Here is a 21,160-nt window from a genome sequence, read left to right on the forward strand (position 1 = left end):
TGTCTGAGGTTGAATTTGAACTCAGGTACTCCTGAATCCAGGGCCAGTGCTCTATCCACTGTGCCATCTAGCTGCCCCGAAATAGAATATTTAAACAATAAATATTTGAAAAAATAAATTAAACAAGCCATAAATGAACTCCCTAAGGGGAAAAACCCAGGATGTGGTGGATTTTTGAGCAAATTCTATCAAACATTTAAGAATTAATTCCTATACTATATAAATTCTTTGGAAAAACAGGTAGAGAAGGAGTTCTACTAAATTCCTTCTATGATACAAATATGCTTTTTTTTGAGGGAGGGTGGAGAGGGCAATGAGGGTTAAGTGACTTTCCCAGTCACACAGCTAGTAAGTGTCAAATGTCTGAGGCCGAATCCCAACTCAGGTCCTTCCGAATCCAGGGCTGGTGCTTTATCCACTGTGCCACCTAGCTGCCCCTAGTAAGTGTCAAGTGTCTGAGACCAAATTTGAATTCAGGTCCTCCCGAATCCAGGGCTGGTGCTTTATCCACTGCGCCACCTAGCTGCCCCTAGTAAGTGTCAAGTGTCTGAGACCAAATTTGAATTCAGGTCCTCCTGAATCCAGGGCTGGTGCTTTATCCACTGTGCCACCTAGCTGCCCCTAGTAAGTGTCAAGTGTCTGAGACCAAATTTGAATTCAGGTCCTTCCGAATCCAGGGCTGGTGCTTCATCCACTGTGCCACCTAGCTGCCCCTAGTAAGTGTCAAGTGTCTGAGACCAAATTTGAATTCAGGTCCTCCCGAATTCAGGGCTGGTGCTTCATCCACTGTGCCACCTAGCTGCCCCTAGTAAGTGTCAAGTGTCTGAGACCAAATTTGAATTCAGGTCCTCCCGAATCCAGGGCTGGTGCTTCATCCACTGTGCCACCTAGCTGCCCCTAGTAAGTGTCAAGTGTCTGAGACCAAATTTGAATTCAGGTCCTCCCGAATCCAGGGCTGGTGCTTTATCCACTGTGCCACCTAGCTTCCCCTAGTAAGTGTCAAGTGTCTGAGACCAAATTTGAATTCAGGTCCTCCCGAATCCAGGGCTGGTGCTTTATCCACTGCGCCACCTAGCTGCCCCACAAATACGGTTTTGATGCCTAAACCAGGGAAACCAAAGACAAAGAAAGAGAACTACAGACCAATTTTCCTAATGAGTACTGATGCCAAAATTTAAATAAAATAGTAGCAAGGAGATTACAACAATATATCACAAAGATCATACACTATTGTGGCCAGGTTGTATTTAAACCAGAAGTGCAGGGTTGGTTCATTATTAGGAAAACTATAAGTATAACTGACCACATCAGCAAGAGATGCAGAAAAAGTTTTTGACAAAATACAAAAACAATAGAAAGCAAAACTTCTTAAAATAAGTAGTATCTATCTAAAATCAAGAACAGGCATTGAGGGTTAAACTAGAAACCATTACAATAATATCAGGAGGGAAACAAGGATGTCCATTATCACAATTATTATTCAGTATTGTATTAGAAATGCTAGCTATAGAAATAAGACAAGAAAAAGAAACCAAAGGACTAAGCCTAGGCAAGAAGGAAACAAACTATCACTTTTTGCAGATGATATGATTGTGTAATTCTAGAACCCTAGAGGGTTACCTACAAATCTAGTCAAAACAATTAATAACTTTAGCAAAGTTACAGGATATTAAAAAACTCACATAAATCATCATCAGCATTTCTATATGCTGTCAACAAAACCCAGCAGGAAGAACTAGGAGGAAATTCTATTTAAAATAACTATAGGCAGTATAAAATACTTGGTAATCTACCTGCCGAGACACACAGGAATTATATGAACATAAGTATAAAGCATACTTCACACAAATACAGATCTAAATAACTGAATATATATATATGTATATATATACATATATGTATATGTATATATATATATATATATATATATATATATATATTTAGTGAGGCAAGTGGGGTTAAGTGACTTGCCCAGGGTCACACAGCTAGTAAGTGTTAAGTGTCTGAGGTCGGATTTGAACTCAGGTACTCCTGAATCCAGGGCCGGTGCTCTATCCACTGTGCCACCTAGCTGTCCCATAACTGAATAAATATTAAATACTCACGAGAAGGTTGAACAAATAAAATAAATGTGATAATACCTAAATTAATTTAATTTTTCGGTGACATACCAATCAAACTACTGAAGTGTTATATGCTCATGTCCCTACACACATCTTCACATCTCCAGAGGGTTCTCCACAACAACAAGGAAAAATCCCCACACTGTCATTTTAAGGTCTAATCACCCCAAATTAGATGTGGGGATGTTTATAGCTTCCTACAAATACTACTCATCAATGACCCACTATAATAAGCTATATAGAATGAGAGGCACTAGGCTAGAATTATATCTCTCTAGTCACTTTAATATTATTAATTAAGGAGATGTAGTTTTCAGGTTCAAGCTAAACTCCTGATCTTAAGAGGAAAAGGAAAATGTCAAACTTAATAGCTAAGGTTTGATCCCTTTGCCACCAAATACCAGATACACAATGAACACACAAAGCCAATAGCAAAGAAACCCATTTATCCAAATCAATAGCAAAACAGAAATCAGTGAAAGTGTGTGTGTGTGTGTGTGTGTGTGTGTGTGTGTGTGTGTGTGTGTGTGTATATATATATATATATATATATAGAGAGAGAGAGAGAGAGAGAGAGAGAGAGAGAGAGAATATATAGCAGACATTACAGAATGAAGTTGTGAAATAAAACACTTCAACCAGGAGAAAGAATTCTAGATGTCACACAATGGGAAAATTCCCTAAAGTCTCTAGTGCAGCAAGGTGGGGATAAGGCCATGATAGTGACTGCCCATTCATCTCATGTCAGCTTCTTCAGCAACCTGAAGTGGGGTTGATATTTTCTATCTCAAAGCTGGAAGCCAGAAGAATCCAAAGAGACTGAAAAGAACAGATCTCTCTTTTCTTCCACTTCTCATTAACTAAGCCTTGTCCCTCAAGCAGCCACAGGTACTCATCTCCACCAATAAGAAGAGAGAAAGAAACCAAAGGTTTTGAGATGAATTATATCTAAAATATGATTAAGTACTCTGAATTCTTTCATAGAATTGGATTTTTAATGTTTCAGACAGTAGCAGAGATAAATCAACAACAGAAGCCCACAGTTTAAAAGCTTTATCATCTTTTAAAAACTGCATTTAGAATAAAGTAGAAACAGGTGTGTGAAACTATATCCTTAAGAAAAATGACATACTAGGTTATAAAGTTTCATAGTAAGATTATGACAACCTGAACTAAAGTGGTACCTATGGGAGTGGAGAAAAGGGAATAAATATATAACATGTTCTGTAGGCAGCAATGAAAATATAATGCAAGTGGGATAAAGTGAGGAGGATGACATATTTATAGTAGTTCTTTCTGTGGTGGCAGAGAATTGGAAATTGAGGGGATATCCCTCAATTGGGGAATTGCTGAACAAGCTGTGGTATATGATTGTGATGGAATACTACTGTGCTGTAAGAAATGACAAGCAGGATGATTTCAGAAAAACCTGAGAAGAATTATGTGAACTGATACAAAGTGAAGTGAGTAGAACCAGGAGAACATTGTACACAGCAAAAGCAATATTGTACAATGATCAACTATGAATGACACAGCTATTCTCAGCAATACAATGATCCAAGACAATTCGGAAGGACTTATGAAAAATGCTGCCCACGTCCAGAGAAAGAACTGATAGCATCTGAATGGAAATCTAAGTATACTTTTAAAACTGTATTTTTCTTTTATTTTTTGTCTGTTTTCTTTTGCAACAAGTCTAATACAGAAATATGTTTGTATGATTTCGCATGTATAATCTATATCAAATTTATTTTCTTTTGGAAGGGGAGGTAGAGACAGAATTTGGAATTCAATTTTTTTGAAAACAAATATTTTTTAAAAAATTTACTTGTAATTGATAAAAGCAAAGTTAAAGGGGAAAAATGAATTAAATGGTCCAGGGGACTAAGGTTCAAGTCATTAATGTAGGATCTTGGGGGACTAAATATAAAAGCCCAGTAAATGTGAAATGAAGAATGAACTCATCAGTGATACAGCTTTCTGATTAGTAGTGCTATCATGACAAATGAAACATGGCAACATAGAGAACTACAACTACCTGAATCAAAGATGTGTCCATGCTGAATATTCTTTTCATGCTATTGTAAAGTAAAATCTCCTTTTGTTAAATGTTATATGGTCAATAAATGTCTCAATTCATTCCAAACTCAAACCTGAACTACCAGCCAGATCTGAGTCAGTCTTGACCAAAGTATAAAGGTTCATTTTAATAAAGGACTTGTGCATGGCAGATATGTGTATACATACATACATATGTGTGTGTCCCTTGGAATATATGCATTCTTTAAAAAATGTCTACTTGACACCTTTTTGTATACTAAACTGTTCAACTGATATTAGTGAATTATACAGATGGTGTTAGTGCTGTCGAATTAGCTCACTAAACATAACCATCACTTGAAAATCTAGCTAGCTTTAGTTTTCTTCCTGATGCCAACTCTGATAAATTTGATTGATATTAAAGACCACTAATAGGCCAATTACCATTTTATTTTGATAAATGTATCCATAAATATCATCCTATCATAAACAATAGAACGTTCCCTCTCATAACTTAACATATTCATATTGTATCCAAATTCATAATGAGGTTCATAATTTTTCAGGAATCTAAAGCTATAACCAATTTCCCTAAAAGAAGCAGATTATATCACAGCTGACTGTTAAATGAGAGGAGACCTATAGAAAATACAGTTTGTGACACAATGTTCCATGTTGATAATATCAAGGACATAAAGGATTATATCTCTATCCCAGCTGGTTGTGGCAATGTATTAAAGATAAGAGTGATTACAGACAATTATTTGGCTCATAGGCTATATTTTAGATATTTCTCTCATATATGCTTGAATGGCTATATCAAAACTGTTGAGTTATATTAGGACAAAACCAAAATACTAATCAACAAAGTCTGTCATATTTTCTCTATTTTGGAGTCACAAGATTTAGCTTACTCATATTTTTTTTTACAAGGGCATTTTATCTGAAAACATTTTTAGGGTCCACACTATAAGCTTTGACTCTCAATGATATCTCATATTATTACTTGATAGTTATGTCATACCAGTGAAGAGATAGAAATTTTAAATAGTGTTTTCTTTTGAATCGCACTTTGTTAATAGATTTATGGAACAATGGAAAGCTATGGGATTCAGAGTCTGATGATCTGAGTTTTGATACTATTTTTGCTATTTAATAACAGCAAAGGGAAATTTTATGTGTAACATTCTTTATATGTAAAATAAGATGGCTGAACTTGATGACTGATTGGGTAAGATACTTTTCAGCTCTAAATCTACAGTTCTATGACACTTGAAAATTCAGGTGACAGGACTTAGAGCTATAAAGGAATTTAGAAGTCATGTATTTTAATCAAGTAAGGAAACTGAGGCTTAGAAAGGCAAAATGACTTATTCCTGGACATATAGCTAGTATTTTGTCCATTTATGTGTCTTTGATGATGAATTTCATGATACTTCTAGGCTGTTTATATATACATACATACACATACATGTATATTTCTCTTTATATATTATATATAATGCAGCATTATACATATATACGTGTGTATATATTTCTCTTTTTTTAACCATGTGATTTATATCACCCTTTGGGTTACCCAAGGTGGTTACTGGTTCACACAAGTATAAAAGTATTGCATGTAAAGTATTTAGACCAATTGGAAATAAATTTAACATATTTAAAAGAATACTGAATTAAGGACTAGAGGTCCTCATTCCATGTACTTGTCCTTTGTGCCAAGACTGTACCTCCATAAGGCCTTGACATCACCAACTGTTACAGGCTATGGCTGGGGTGACGCTTTTTCAACTATTCCATACTTTGTACTGAATCAAAATCAATATTTTGGCATATTCCACTGATGCCTAGAGTATTTTACTATAAATGATTTGTGTAACATTTTCTGCTAGCAAAAAAATTGGAAATAAAGTGAGTCCCTACTGATTGGGGAATGGTTGAATAACTTGTGAAATAATGGAAAGAGAATTAACTTTAGAATCAGAAGACATGGGGGCATATCTTACCTCTGACTCTGACTATCTGTGTAAGTCATTGAACCTCCTTGGGACTCAATTTCCTCATCTATAAAATGACAGTTGAACTAATATCATCTGAAATCCCTTCAGAGGGATCTTATGTGTCATAACAAATGAAAAATAGGAGAAATGCAGAGAAAATTGGAAAGACTGATATGTGCTGATGTAGAAGGAAGTACACAAGACTAGAACAATATACAGAATTGCAATTTCAAAAGAATTAGAACTTGCATAAACTGTAATGACCAATATTGGTCCTGAAAAGCAGAAAATCACACATGCCTCCCTGCACTTGGAAAAATATGGACTACTATTGGCACAGAATGATGCGTCCACATCCTAGCAGTCAACAAGTATTTAATAAGTACCTGCTACAAGTCTGACAAAAATGAAAATGCCACACCCTCAAGGAGCTTGCATTCTATCAGGGCAGAAAACATGTACATAAATAAGTACTTACAAAAACATGTTATACATACACATATGTAGAAAGTGGCACTAGAGTTTTGAAGGAAACAATTAATTCTAAGAGGCTGAGGTGAAGAGGGAGTACATTTCAGGTCATGAGAGCAGTCAGTGAAAACATTTGGAGATGGAGGGCTGTCTATGAGGAACAAAAAGGCCAGTTTGGCTAGACTGAAGAGTTATTTAGAGACTGACTGTAACTATTTTTCTTTGTTGCAAAGGAAGGATCAATGGCCGGGGGGGGGGGGGGAGAGGCAGAAGCTGGAGAGGTGGAGTTGATATCTGGAAATTACTATCACCTAACAAAAACCAACAACAGTAAGAAAAAAAGAAAGAAAAAAAGAAAAGAAAGAGAAAGAAAGGAAGGAAGAAAGAAAGATATTGAAACACCAAACCATAAAAGCTGTGCAAATTCTGTACCATTCTTTACTTTTATACACAACTGGCCTAAAGACAGAGAATATCTAAATCTTTGTTTTATGCCCCCCTCCATCCCCAAGAAACAGTTTGTTTGGAGGGACCTCCCACTCTTTATGGCATCTTGCCAAATTTGAAGAGTGAAGCTAGAAGGGCCTGTTATATAAAATTGTCATGCATTTGGCAAGTACCCTTATCATTCCCATGACAACTGAAGATGTAACTCCCAGAAAAAATATAAAATCAATCTAGAAAAAAAAAATGCTCTTTACTCTGGGAAATCAGATAAGGGAACTTGTTTTAAATTAATAATAGAAAAAGAGTAAATTAAATAAGGTCTTAAGAGATTTCTTAATGAGTAAAGTATATGAGGCATCATCAATGTATCTTGTGACATCTAATTTGACTGCTTAAATATCATTTCTACTCATTTTGGAGTTCTCCCAAAAAAACCCAGGTTCTCATTATGTCTGAGTGTTCTAATTCCCATTGTGTTCCATCATCTACCTAGGATTTCAAGATCAGAGTTCAAATTCACCATGTCAGAAGTCAGATTTCAGTTAAGGTGATTTTATTTTCCATTTCTCAAGTTGTTAATGGGCATCATAGATTCTCCTGGTAGACACATTGTTGCTGTACCCCAGGCAGCTATGCTTTAAGAGTATATATACTATATGCTCAGGCTTCAGAAGAGGCTTGTCTCTAGTGTCCTTCGATGTGGAAAAAAGAAGGTATGGCTTGACCCCAATGAGACCAATGAAACTGCCAATGCCAATTCCCATCAGTGGATACAGAAGCTGATTAAAGATGGGCTGATCATCCGGAAGCCTGTTACTGTGCACTCCCATGCCAGATGCTGGAAAAATACTGTGGCTCTATGGAAGGGCAAGCACATGGGCATTGGTAAGAGAAAGGGTACTGCCAATGCTCATATGCCTGAGAAAGTGACCTGGATGAGGCGAATGAGGATTCTATGGCAGCTACTCCGAAGATACTGTGAATCCAAAAAGATTGACTGCTATATGTACCACAGCCTGTACTTGAAGGTGAAGGGTAATGTGCTCAAGAATAAGCGGATCCTCATGGAGCACATTCATAAACTGAAGGCAGACAAGGCCCGGAAAAAGCTCCTGGCTGACCAGGCTGAAGCTCGTCGGTCCAAGACTAAGGAAGCACGAAAGCGTCGGGAAGAGCATCTACAGGCTAAGAAGGAGGAGATCATCAAGACTTTGTCTAAGGAGGAGGAGACCAAGAAATGATTCTCCCCTATCTCCTCTGTACATAGTACCCTTCTATTTGGCTCATACAATAAAACTTGACAGACTGTCAAAAAAACGAAACAAAACAAAACAAACAAAAAAAGAGTATATACTTTATACCCTTATATAGTACAGTATATAGTATAGTATGGACTCATAAATATATAATACTATATACTCTTATATATATATATATATATATATATATATATATATATATATATATATATATATATATACTATATATAGCTATGCTTTAAGAGTAATCCTGGTGTTCAAGACTTTAGAATCCCGTGAGAAGAAAACAAAGCAGAATACTATACATCTAATTATAAGTTCAGTTGGCAGCTAGATACTGTAGTGGGTGGAAAGCTGAAACTGGAGTAGTAAAGACTGGAGTTTAAATCTAGCCTCAGTCACTTGGAAATATGTGACCTTGGTTATCACTTAATTCCTGCCTCAGTTTCCTCATCTTTAAAACAGGAATAATAACACCTATCTCCCAGGGTTATTATGAGGATAAAACAAGGTAATATTTATAAAATGTTTTATAAACCATAGAGCATTATGTAAATGCTAGCTATTGTTATTGTTGCTAATTGCTATTAATCAATTCAATGAATATTTATTTGGGCATGTGTGAAAATTTTCCCCACCCCCTCACTCCTTCAACTCACCCTTACATCTTGGATGGGGAGGTTGGGTCTCCAGAGGGATGCCTATTATTGCTTTCAGGGTTCTAGAAGTTAACCCTATAGTAACTAGCCCTATAAACACTAGCTTACAGTCACAATCATTATGCTTCCCATTAACAATCAGCCAGTAAAGTCAGTTCCTTAGCAAAGGCATTTACAAGAATTTTCCTCATCTTTAGTAGATAGAGCAACGGTTCTGGAGTTGGGAAGATCTGAATTCAAAACCAGCCTCTTACTAGTTGTGTGACCCTGGGAAAATCACTTAAATCCTATTTACCTCAGTTTCTCATCTGCAAAATGGAGAAAGGAATGGTGAACTACTCCAATATCTTTGCCAAGAAAACCTATGCCCATGGGCTTATAAAGAGTCAGACACAACTGAACAACAAGGAGAATGCTTCAGCAAATACACCCAGGCTGCTGCTGCTCATCTGAATGAGTCAACTGAAGTTGAACTGGACTTCAGCTATACTGGCTCTTCACCAGACTGATGTTGCTGGCCTTGACCAGGCTGATGACTAGGTGACTGAGCTGACCACCCCAGAAGGCTCTGCTACTGACAGGCTAGGCAGACTCCTGGACTGCTAGGGATGAACAATCTACTCTGCTCTTGGGCAGGTTGCAGTTGGCTAGGCTCTTGTTAGTGTGCAATGCCTCTGCTAGATTGGCCAATCTACTTATCACTGAGCTTGTTCTTCAGTACGCAGCTGTAGTATTTTTCAACCATTGGCCACTGGCTGATATTGTGCTTTCACCTCCAAGCAGGAGGTAGGAGAAGGCTTGCCTTTCCTGTTCCTGCATTATATAATTCCATGTTGTATTAGGATGAATATTTTAAATTCATCATTTTCTTTTTGGTAGGGAGAGGAGATTAACAAATTTAAACACACACACATGCACACACATGCACACACACAGATGGGAACTTTCCATAACCGCAGTAGAACACAAAAAGAGGATTCTACATGGAACTGTGATCTCTATTTCATGCCACTTGTGTGTTTTTTTAAAGTATACAATAAATTTTACATATTATTTGCAACACTATCTTGATTGTCTGTTCTTCCTTTTGAATTTCATTCTGTTTTCTTCTATGGACTTAAAAATGGTTCTTTTAAAAAGTATCACTACTTTTATCTTCCCTACCCCACTACCTCCATGAATTAAAAACTGAAAGAAAAAAACAATTTTGCAACAAATAAGCATAGTCAAGCAAAATGAATCCATAGAGAGCCCATGGCCAAAAGACATCTATTTCTATACCCTTCTATCAGCTCTCTGTCAAGAGATGTGTAACATGTTTCATCACAGGTTCTCTGAAAACAAGGTTATTGTACTGATCAGAGTTCTTATATCTTTCTCAGAAGTTTTTATTTACGATGTTGTTGTCCTTATATAAAACACTCTCTTCACACTGTTGATTTCAGTCTTTGTCATCATTTGTTCTGTTACAATATAATTCCATCACATTCATATAGCACAGTTTTTTTTGGTCAATTTTCTAATTGTCTAAGAAGCAATCCAATGAACACCCCTGATTCTGGTTCTTTGCCTTCCCCCCTCCCCTTTTTCATTTTAAGTGTTTTATTTTTCCAATGACATGTAAATAGAATTTTCAACATTCATTTTCGGAAGATTTTGAGTCCCAAATTTTTCTCCCTTCCTCTCTCCCTCCTTACCTTCTTCTCTCCCTAAGGCAGCAAGTAATCTGATATAGGTTATACAGTACAATCATGTTAAACAAAATTCCACATTAGTCAGGTTGTGAGAAAAGAATCAGAACAAACAGGGAAAGCCACAAGAAAGAAAAAAACAACAACAAAAAAAGGGAAAATAGCATGTGTCAATCTGCATTCAGACTCCATAGTTCTTTTCCTGGATGTGGAGAGCATTTTGCATTATAAGTCTTTTGGAACTGTCTTGGATCATGGCATTGCTGAGAAGAGCTAAATCCATCAAACTGATCACTGTACAATGTTGCTGTTGTTTTGTATATTATTCTCCTGGTTCTGTTCACTTCACTCAGCATCAGTTCAAATAAGTCTTTCCAGGTTTTTCTGAAATCCACCTGTTCATCATTTCTTATACCACAACTTGTTCAGCCATTCCCCAAATTATGGATATTCCCTTAATTTCCAATTATTTGCCACCATATAAAGAGCTTCTATAAATATTTTTGTACATGTGTACATTTTGTACAAAATGTACATTTTCCCTTTTTGATAATTTGCAGTTTTACAGCCCTTTGGGCATAGTTCCAAATTATTCTCCAGAATGTTTGGATTGGTTCACAATTCCACTAACTCAATTAGTATTTCAGTTTTCCCACAACTTCTCCAACATTTATAATTTTCCTTTTTTGGTCATGTTAGGCAATCTGATAGTTGTTTTAATTTGCATGTATCTAATCAATAATGATTGAGAACATTTTTTATAGGACTATAGTTTTAATTTCTTAATCTGAAAACGAACTGTTCATATCCTTTGACCATTTCTCAATTGGGAATGACTTGTATCCTTACAAAAATGATTCAATTTTTTATATATTTAAGAAATGAGGCCTTTATTAGAAACACGGGCTGTAAAAATAGTTTCCCAGCTTTCTGTTTTCCTTCTAATCTTGGTTGCATTAGTTTTAGTTATGCAAAAACTTTTTAATATAATCAAAATTTGCAATTCTTAATGTTCCCTATCTCTTGTTTGGTCATAAATTCTTCCCCTCTTCATAGATCTGACAAGTAAATTATTTTCTAGTCACCTGGGTGACTAGAAGGATGGTATTTATATTCTTACCTTAGCAGAAATGGTAAATTTGAAGGAAAGGATGGATTTGGGGGAAAATATTGTGAGTTCCATTTTGGACATGCTGAGTTTGAGATGGTATAGCCATCTCCAGCAGACAGCTGTCAATGCAGGACTAGAGTTCAGGAAAACACTTAAAAACAGATATGAAAAACTGGAAGTTAATTATAAAAATCTACAAGTTCATTTGTTGGTGTTCTTGTGAAAAAAGGCATATATCTTCCTTCAAACCTGCTAATCTGCTTTAAAAAGATGTTTTAAAATGGATTCTCGGGGAAAGGTAGGTGGTGCAGTGGACAAAGCACCGGCCCTGGATTCAGGAGTACCTGAGTTCAAATCCGGCCTCAGACACTTGACACTTACTAGCTATGTGACCCTGGGCAAGTCACTTAACCCCCACTGCCTTGCCAAAAAAGAAAAAAAAGAAAAAAAAAAAGAAAAGAAAGAAAATGGATTCTCTACTAATTTAGCTACCCATTTCACTAATTCTGTAAAAGAGAATAATAAATATGAAAATAATACATTTTAACTTATAAAACTAATTATGTTGCCCATTTTCTGTCTCATTAATATAATTACGTTCAAAATCAAGTAGTAAATAATCTAGTTTCACATTTTATGTATTATTAAAGGGTTCTCCATGTTTGCTGGTTAGCACCAAAATATGTTGACACAGTTGTACACCAAGTTTTAACATGCTGATCATGTTAAAATAGTGCACAAGGAATACTTTCCACTTTTTAGAAAGCCAGACTGTTTACATGCCTAAGTGGCCAGAGACTTTACTGTCTGTGTGTGGTCTTAACCATGAATATAAAGTGGAGCAACATGTAGCAAGTCAGAATGTGCAGTACCAATTCCAAAATGTGTACCTGGGACATTAGGAATCAAATCGTTTTAAATGAGCAGGTAAAGTAAAAAAGAAGGCTTCTTTCAAAGTTTAATTTCAATGTAAACAAAGAAAAGCTCTAATAGTGTGCAATGTGTATACATACACATTTTATATATGTATATGTATATATAGAATACTGGATACCATATTTGTATGTGTGTGAGTATGTATGTATGTATGTAAAGCTTGATTATGTCATTTGTAGCTTTGATTCACAAGGTCATATATACATAAATATGTATACATATGCACATATAAATTATGTGTATAGTATGATATATAAATTATATATAGTATATAAACACATCATATATCATATAAATATATAACATATAATATATACAATATATAAATATATATAAAATCCTTTGAAAAAAAGCTATAAATGGCATGATCAAGCTTCACAATTAACACCCAAACCTTCCCCCAGAAAAAGGAAAGGGATCTGGTCAGCAGAGGTTGACTATTACTAGTAAATACTAACTGAAATCATTGCTGTAACTATGCTGAATACAGCCTTAAGTACATTTCCAATGTCCAGTTGCATTAAAAGGCCACAAAATGGTTACTATTGGTAAAGAAATGGAAGAGGCATTATTTCAATTTAGCCTAGTAGCTTGATGTAAGCATTGCACAAGACCACTAGGGACCTAGCTTGTGGAGTGTGGCCTTGAAGTTCATTCCCAGGCCAAATGAGTTAATGTGCTCAACTCTCCAGAGTCCTTTTCATTTTCAGAGCAGCACTGGCTTCAGTCTTCAATCACTGAGTTTTCCTTACAACTAGAAATAGAGTTTAATCGGAAGCCCCACCCTGTCCAGACAACATATAAGGGAAGAAAGACCTCACAGAAAGAAAGAAAAATGTTCTATATAGGACTAAATTAAGAAACACATATTTCTGGTGTCTAGGGTTTTAAATGCTCTAGACAATCACTGAATTCTAGGCATTTATCATTCCATCAAGTCTTAAATGTTCCAAGTTAGTTAGGATGGGTGGTTCTCATATTTTTTAAACAGGTTCTACTAAAAAGTTCTCTGCACAATTATATCTTAAATAAATATATGCACATATATATATATAAATATATATATATAATATACACATATATGTCCATAAATAGGCTCATGTTACAAAATGCAATGACACTTCTCATTTGATTGCCAAATACACAAAATATAATTCTCAGATGATTAAATAAGTGAATGAAGGTGCTATATATATATATATATATATTTTTACTACAGTTTCTCATTAAAATTCTCCATGTTTATAGGGCATGAATTTTTTGTTGCCATGACAATAGAGTAAATAAGTAGATTTTAAAGCAGTTTGGTTTAAGGATCTATAGTATTTCCAGCTTTCTAACGTCCTCTGGGATGTCAGACCTCTGACATTTTATTGTAGGCTCTCTACCATGTCTTCTGTCCTCCTGGCTAGGAAAACCCCTCACAGTTTTCCAAGGGTCTCTAAGTGGTACTACTCCATTACAAAACCTATCCCTTACCTGCCACAAGATGAGAGATGTAAACTCAATATTATAGCTTTACAAACCCTAAAAACATATGCGTCAGAGTTGTACTATGGTAATTGCTTTTTCCCACAATGTGAATACCATCATGTTACTTCTGCATGCCAGTGTTACAAAGTGACGATTCTGAAAAGGTAGCCTGAAATAAAGCTTGTAGGAGTATTCTAACACTAATACTCATGGAATGGGAAGAACCTTTAAATTAGGGCTTCTTAAACTTTTTCCACTTGTGGCCCCTTTTTGTCTGAGAAATTTTTATGCAACCCTGGATATATAAGTATATAAAATAGGTATATATAACCTTTTACTGTTGCCAAATTTTTCGCAACCCATACATTCAGTTATGCGACCTCAAATACAGTCATGACCCAGAGTTTAAGTTTTGCTTTAAAGAGCAGCTTTCTGCATTTTGATAGCAGTCATATTTTTTCTTCTATTTTCCCACACTAGCTTTCTATATGTCATTCTTTCTGAAGTGAGGTAAAAAACTTAAAATGGTCAAATTCTGGAGTAGTGGACATTCAGTGAAAAGGGGATCCTTCTATATTTACGATGAATTCTTTTAACTTATTAAAGCTTTCTTTTTTTCACAATTTAATGCAACATGTTATCCCTCTCGTGCTCCTAATTTTCCAAGTTAGAAAGAAATAATGCCAGTCATAAGGCAGAGTAGCTGTCCTTGCTGAGTAATGATCTAGTGAGCCAGAGGCTGAAGATTATGAGCCTGCTTCACACAAATTTAAGTAAATAAAATCTAACAAAGAATGGGGAAGCAAAAGAAGACCACTTTCTTAATCCCCAGGTCTCTTCTTCCCAATTCCATCTTCCCCAAAGCCCTTAGTTACAAAGGGAGGGCACATACTTTCATGTAATATACTCATTTGTAAATGGCAATCCTTTTCAGGTCAAAGTATGCACAGAAGGGGAAGCTAGATCTTCAGTCTAAGGGAAATTGGGAAGGGATAAAAGGGGTCCATACTGGTAGCAAGGCTAAAACAAGTAAAGTGCTTATGCAGAACACCATAAAATAATTATTGGCTGGAAAACCCACATTATACAGTTGAGTGCCTCCTTTCAGGGTTGCTCTAACTAGATTTCAATATCATTCCCATGCTTCCCTAAACATAAATATAGCCTAATCCCCTGCTATCAGCAAAAGCAAGAGATAAGCTACTTGCAGCCATGTTGGACCTCTGAAATATACCAGGTCTGAAGGCATGTAAATTATATGATAGCAGGCAGAAAATTTTAAACAAATTTGTACCTTCCCAACGCCATCAGCATAGCAAGTGTTTAAAAAATCATTACTGAACAAATGAACTTACTGAAATATATCTGACATGGCTTTGCATAAGAATTATGATAAAGTTCTTTATCTGCTAATAGAATGGCATTTAGGTTTATAAAAATTTCAAAATTTGTTAAAACTAGTAAAACTTCAGTGTTTTTATGAATGTGTAAACTCATCAATGCAAGTGCTTCCAAAAGTACAGCTCACAGTCCATCTATGCCTTCTAACCCTGTGCACTTCCTCTACTTCTTCCATTACATCCTCCTCCTGGAGTACACCCAACATGCAGCAGTATCCGGATGTCTTGACATTTCATGACCACAAATGTAACACTTGGGTGGTCCACTAGATATCCCTCTCTCTTGCTACATGATCAGCTCACCTCCACTTCTAGCTATTCACCTCTTAGATAACCTTTTATGTTGATATTCCTAAAGAATTCTTAGTACACAATAACCTGCACCCTTCCCTTGCCTGTTGGGTGTCCTGCACATTAATTCTTTGGGGACCATAGTATTGCTTGCCTAATAGACAAAGAGCATGTCTAGGAAAAAAACTGAAGCAAAAATGATAGTTCATTCTTCCAGAGAGAAGCTGAATTGGTGAAAAGCAAGATACAGTTCCCTAAAGACAACTCAGCTCACACTCCTCTTATTTTATGCTAGGCCAAACTCATTGATTTACTGGATCTGTTCTAGATAGATATATTGATGCATGATCTTCATGTGCTATCCATGGAACTGCATATCATAGCCTAGACAACAGGAATTCTCATTAACGTGTTTTTTCCCTATGTGGATAGTTATACTAAACCTTTGGAGAGCTTATATGTCTTATTTAGGAGGATCTTCACTGTTTTAGATGAGACAATCAGAAAGACATCATCTGCAAACAAGAGTAGCTTGAGAACTTCATTGGTAGGAAACCTCTTATCATTTAGGCTGTAAACCGAACATTGTCCATGATGCTGTCAATATGTGTCTCGCTGATTTATACTTTGAATGCTATTAATAATGAGAATTTCATTTAACAAAGTTCTTTCTGTTGTTATATTTTTTGAGGATTCTTAAAAAAAAACCTTTAAGGCAAGAATTTTGCTATACTGAATCACATTTTTTTTTTACAAGAAAAGTAAGCACTATGTAGGTCTTGTATTCTTGGCACTTTTAGTGAACTATGTAACTACAAAATGTGGCCTCTAAAGAATGTTGTTTGTAGAAGTCTGCCTATTTGAATTATCATACTTTAGGATCATATACTACAGATTTAGAGCAGGAAAGGACCACAGAGGTCATCTGTAGATGAGGAAACTAGAGATGAAGGAAGTAAAGAAACATGGAACAGTTCCATCAGTAGGAAGAAGTGGCAGTCAGACCCTCCATCCAGTTCTCAGAAAACTCATGCTAGTTCCTTCCCCACGTCATGCCCACTACTGCGGGGTATGCCCCAGGTCTGTCCTGGGCTCTCATCTTTTCTCTCATTTGGTGCTCATCAGCTTGTGTGGGCTCCGCAATTATGCTGATGATTCCCAGATCATACACAACATCTGTCCATAGCCCCTCTCCCAAGCTTAATTCCTCCAATACAAACTACTGATATACCAGAGGCACCTCAAATTCAGCATGTCTAAAACAGAACTCATCATCTTTGCTCCTAAACTCTCCCTTCTGAACTTCCCAGTCACCCCAGCTCACAATCTAGGTGTCATGTTTGACTCCTCACTCTCTCTCCACACAGAGGCAGCTGGGTAGTGGATAGAGTGCTGGACCTGGAGTCAGGAAGACTTGAGTGAAAGTCCAGCATCAGATATTCATAGCTTTTTTTGGAGACCCAGTTGTCAAGCATTTACCAACACCTACTTCCTGGAACGTTCTCCTTTCTCATTTCCACCTCATAGTTTCCCTGGATTCCTTCAAGACCTAGCTCATCCTGGTTCCCTCTAATTGCTAGTGTTTTACCCTGTGATATTACCTTTCATCTATTTTTTCATATACTCTGCATATACTTGTATGCACTTAGTTCTTTACATGTTGTCTCCCCTATTGGAATGCAAGCTTCTTGGCGCAGGGAATATTTCTGTCTTTCTAAGTATCCCCAATACTCATCACAGTGACACTAAGTTAAGTGCTTAATAAATGTCTGTTGACTGACTTCAATCCAGTTCTATTTTACTGCTAAGGACCTCAATATATGTACAGATTATTCTCTTAAAGGTTTTGCATAAATGTTAAAGCATGTGTATATTGGCAATAATCGGAATTTCTCTGTAATGATGGTCCCTCAGACTGACAAACTCTTAGGATGTACTGGGCAAGTGACAGATAGTGAGGTGTATAAGTATGTTCCATTCAACAGTATTTACAGAGTAAAAGGTGAGGACTTTTTAGATAAGAGTGGATCATCTTGCACCAAGTAAAGCTTTTAACATTTGAGTAGGCTAATTTGTACACTCAAAAAGGATATAAAGTTTTGAGTAGCTAATGTGCATATAAATAGCTAGGAAATGAGCTGAGCTAAAACTGAGAAACAATGAATTTGCCTTTATGCTACAGACTGACTTTTTCCCTACATTCTCATTTATATAGACCAATAAGAAGGATTTTAGATTTTGAAAAATTCTAACAAGCCCCAAACCTCAAAGTTCATTAGTGATTATTGGGCAAATGTCCGTTATCTGATTATGGTCTAGCCTAAAGAGAAGAAGAAAAAGGAGATGTACTTGATAGTCACGGTAAGTTCAGGTAGGGCATCTCAGTGAGGGAAAAAGTTCTCTATCAGTAAGTTGCCAAAAGCATGTCATGCTTTGACAATTCTTCTCTCTCACCTCCTACACCATAAGAAGTTTGTTCATCCTTCCTTTTCAAAAAGGACCAATGGCGGGGGGTGGGTGGGGGCAGCTAGGTGGTGCAGTGGATAAAGCACCGGCCTTGGATTCAGTAGGACCTGAGTTCAAATCTGTCCCCTGACACATGACACTTACTAGCTGTGTGACTTTGGGCAAGTCACTTAACCCTCATTGCCCTGCCTAAGGAAAAAAAAAAAAGGACCAAGGACATAATGGGGTGATGTCTTGGATTTTAGTGAGGCAAAGGTTTACAAAATCATCAACCTGACTCTCTTCCAGAGTCATTCAAGTCTAGTGGCGAGACAAAAGTCAAGACAACTGGTGATGGCCTAGGATGCAGTGAATGACCCTGGCATCTTCTATGTCTGACCAAGATCTAAACATACATGGCAGCTAGGTGGTGCAGTGGATAAAGCACCAGCCCTGGATTCAGGAGGACCTGAGTTCAAATCCAGACTCAGACACTTGACACACTTACTAGCTGTGTGACCCTGGGAGAGTCACTTAACCCTCATTGCCCTGCCTCCCCAAAATCTAAACATTCCCTAGCACCTGCTTCAGTACTTTCATGGCTGTTGGAACAAATAGTTCTCATTTACCCATTCTGCCAGGGGAAGTCTTGATGTGCTTGGGGTAGACTTCCCTGTAATTCAGCCGTGGGTCTGAGGTCTGTCAGTTACCCTCAACCTGGTTTAGTTCATCTGCTGAGGTGGTTTCCAGCGTGTGCTGCTGCACATGCTACAGCTTCTTTAAGCTATAAGTAGAGCTGAGTGAAAGGTGGACAACAAAGGTGGGGGAGCAGCCCTAAAAAGGACTTGGCAAGCCCTCACACCAGAGATGTGAATCCTCTCTGTATACTTCACACACCCCTATGAAGGAGGTAGAACTCAGAGCAAAGATGGGTACCCAGTAAGGTCAGTTCAGTTTATTCAGGCAGAATCAAGCCTCAAAGAAGAACAAAAGGTATAGAAGACATGCAAAGCTGGAGAAGAAGTAATGAAAAAGCAATGTGGATCTAGTAGGGCAGAAGTTCAGATAAAGGCAGCCACCATAAGGAAAGGAGCAAGAACTCTGAGAGCAAAGTGGTGGGGACCAATGTGGCACAAGGATGGTGAGGGAAGAAGCTGTGTTGCTCTTTTCTTCTCTTGGGCTCCTTCTTCAGAGTCAAATGCCTTTTCTTCAGGACCAGGGAAAGTTATCTTACCCTCCTTCGGTTTTTTGCTTTGTCTTTACAAACAGTAGTAACCACAGGTACTTGCTGGTATAGGTGTACTTATTTGTAGGATTTAATACTGGTGTGTTAGAGCACTGTCCCTGGCTGGGGGCTAAGAGCTAAAAAAAAAAAAGAATAGATTCTTTTGTTACAACATCCCAGAACAGGGAAAGAATATTTATATTGTGAAACCTAATAAAAGGGTGGGAGTGAACTGTAATGAATAAGAGTCTTAACAACCAGGCAGACAATCCCACCACCAAAGTTATCTTGATTGCTTTTTTCCAATAATAATTAGGTCCTCGATTGGTCAAGTGGTAGACTAATTGCTTTTAGCAAACCTCGGCAACCCAAAAACTTCAGAAGAAGGAATTATATGACAGATAAAATAATTTAGCTGAATTCACATGATAAGAAGAAAAAAACACTGCCCCAAAGCCACAATCTTATGAAATAACAAATAACAAAATCTTAGAGCTTCTGGAAACTCAGTTTTCTTATTCCCAAACCAATCTGTATTCATGAGCAAAATCGAATTCCCAGCCTTCTGATTCAGAATCTAAATGTAGGTCTTCCTGCCCATGCCACGTATGACAATACTTTGATCTGAGCCCCTCCATAGGCTGTTAGAGATTGCAAACACTAACTCTGCCTAGTCAGAATGAAAAGAATAGCAACTTAGACAGGAGGGTTAAGACAGGAGAAGTCACTGGCAGGACTCAGGAAATTCAGAGTATAAGGCAAAGCCATCAGCTTTGGGAAAGAGAATCAACTGCAAGGGAAAGGAAACTAGAACACCAGCAGTAGCCACAGATCATTCCCCCAAATTTACTCTGGGTAGGGACTAGATCTACCCCTCCATTTACCCCAATCAGACCAAGTTTAGGCCACTCAAAAACGCAAGGGAGTAAGTTAAGCAATCAATAAACATTTATTAAAAAACGACTAATGCACGGCACTAAACCCTGGGAAGCAAAAAGAAGCAAAAAGTTCCTGTCCACAAAGAGCTTTTAATCTAATGGGGTTGGGGGACAACATGCAAACAAATATATACAAAGCAAGCTTTACAAAAGATAGCTAGAAAATAATTAAGACAGAAAAAACTGGAATTAAGGGTGGTTTAGGAAGGCTTCTGGTAGAAGGTAGGATTTTAGTTGGGACTTAAAGGAAGTCAAGGTCAGTAGTTGGAACAGAGAAGGGAGAACATTCCAAGGATGGTGGACAGTCAGAGAAAATGCCTGGACCTTAGAGATGGAGTGTCTTGTTTGTAGAACAGCCAGAAGGCCAGTATCACTGAATTGAAGAGTATGTGTTGGAGAGTAAGGTGTAGGAACACTGGAAAGGTAGGAGAGCTCTAGGTTATGAAGGGCTTTGAATGCCAAATAAGAATATGTTGTATTTGATCCTGTAGGCAACAGGGAGCCAGTGGAGTTTATCGAGTAGGGGAGTGACATGGTTGGACCTGCAATTTAGGAAAATCATTTTGATGGCTGAATGGTGGATAGATTAGAGTGAGGAAACACTTGAGGCAGGTGCCCCATCAGCAGGCTCTTGTAATAGTCCAGGTGTGA

General features: G+C 37.1%; 2 protein-coding genes across 5 annotated transcripts in view; one reads left to right on the forward strand and one right to left on the reverse strand.

Moving 5' to 3' along the window:
• Window positions 1-21,160, reverse strand: part of LOC122742274 (SLX4 interacting protein) — a 244,107-nt gene that overhangs the window by 145,869 nt on the left and 77,078 nt on the right. The window lies entirely within an intron of this gene.
• LOC122742272 (60S ribosomal protein L19-like) lies at window positions 7,738-8,360 on the forward strand. The gene has a single exon (XM_043986388.1). It carries the CDS (start codon window positions 7,738-7,740, stop codon window positions 8,320-8,322), a length of 585 nt encoding a protein of 194 aa, XP_043842323.1. The 3' UTR covers window positions 8,323-8,360.

The sequence above is a fragment of the Dromiciops gliroides genome, chromosome 2 (genome assembly GCF_019393635.1).
Source record: "Dromiciops gliroides isolate mDroGli1 chromosome 2, mDroGli1.pri, whole genome shotgun sequence".
In the NCBI taxonomy this organism is placed as follows: Eukaryota; Metazoa; Chordata; class Mammalia; order Microbiotheria; family Microbiotheriidae; genus Dromiciops; species Dromiciops gliroides.

Bases quoted from the DNA above. Each gene is read 5' to 3' on its own strand.
- LOC122742272 (XM_043986388.1), top strand. From the start codon at position 7,738: ATGCTCAGGCTTCAGAAGAGGCTTGTCTCTAGTGTCCTTCGATGTGGA.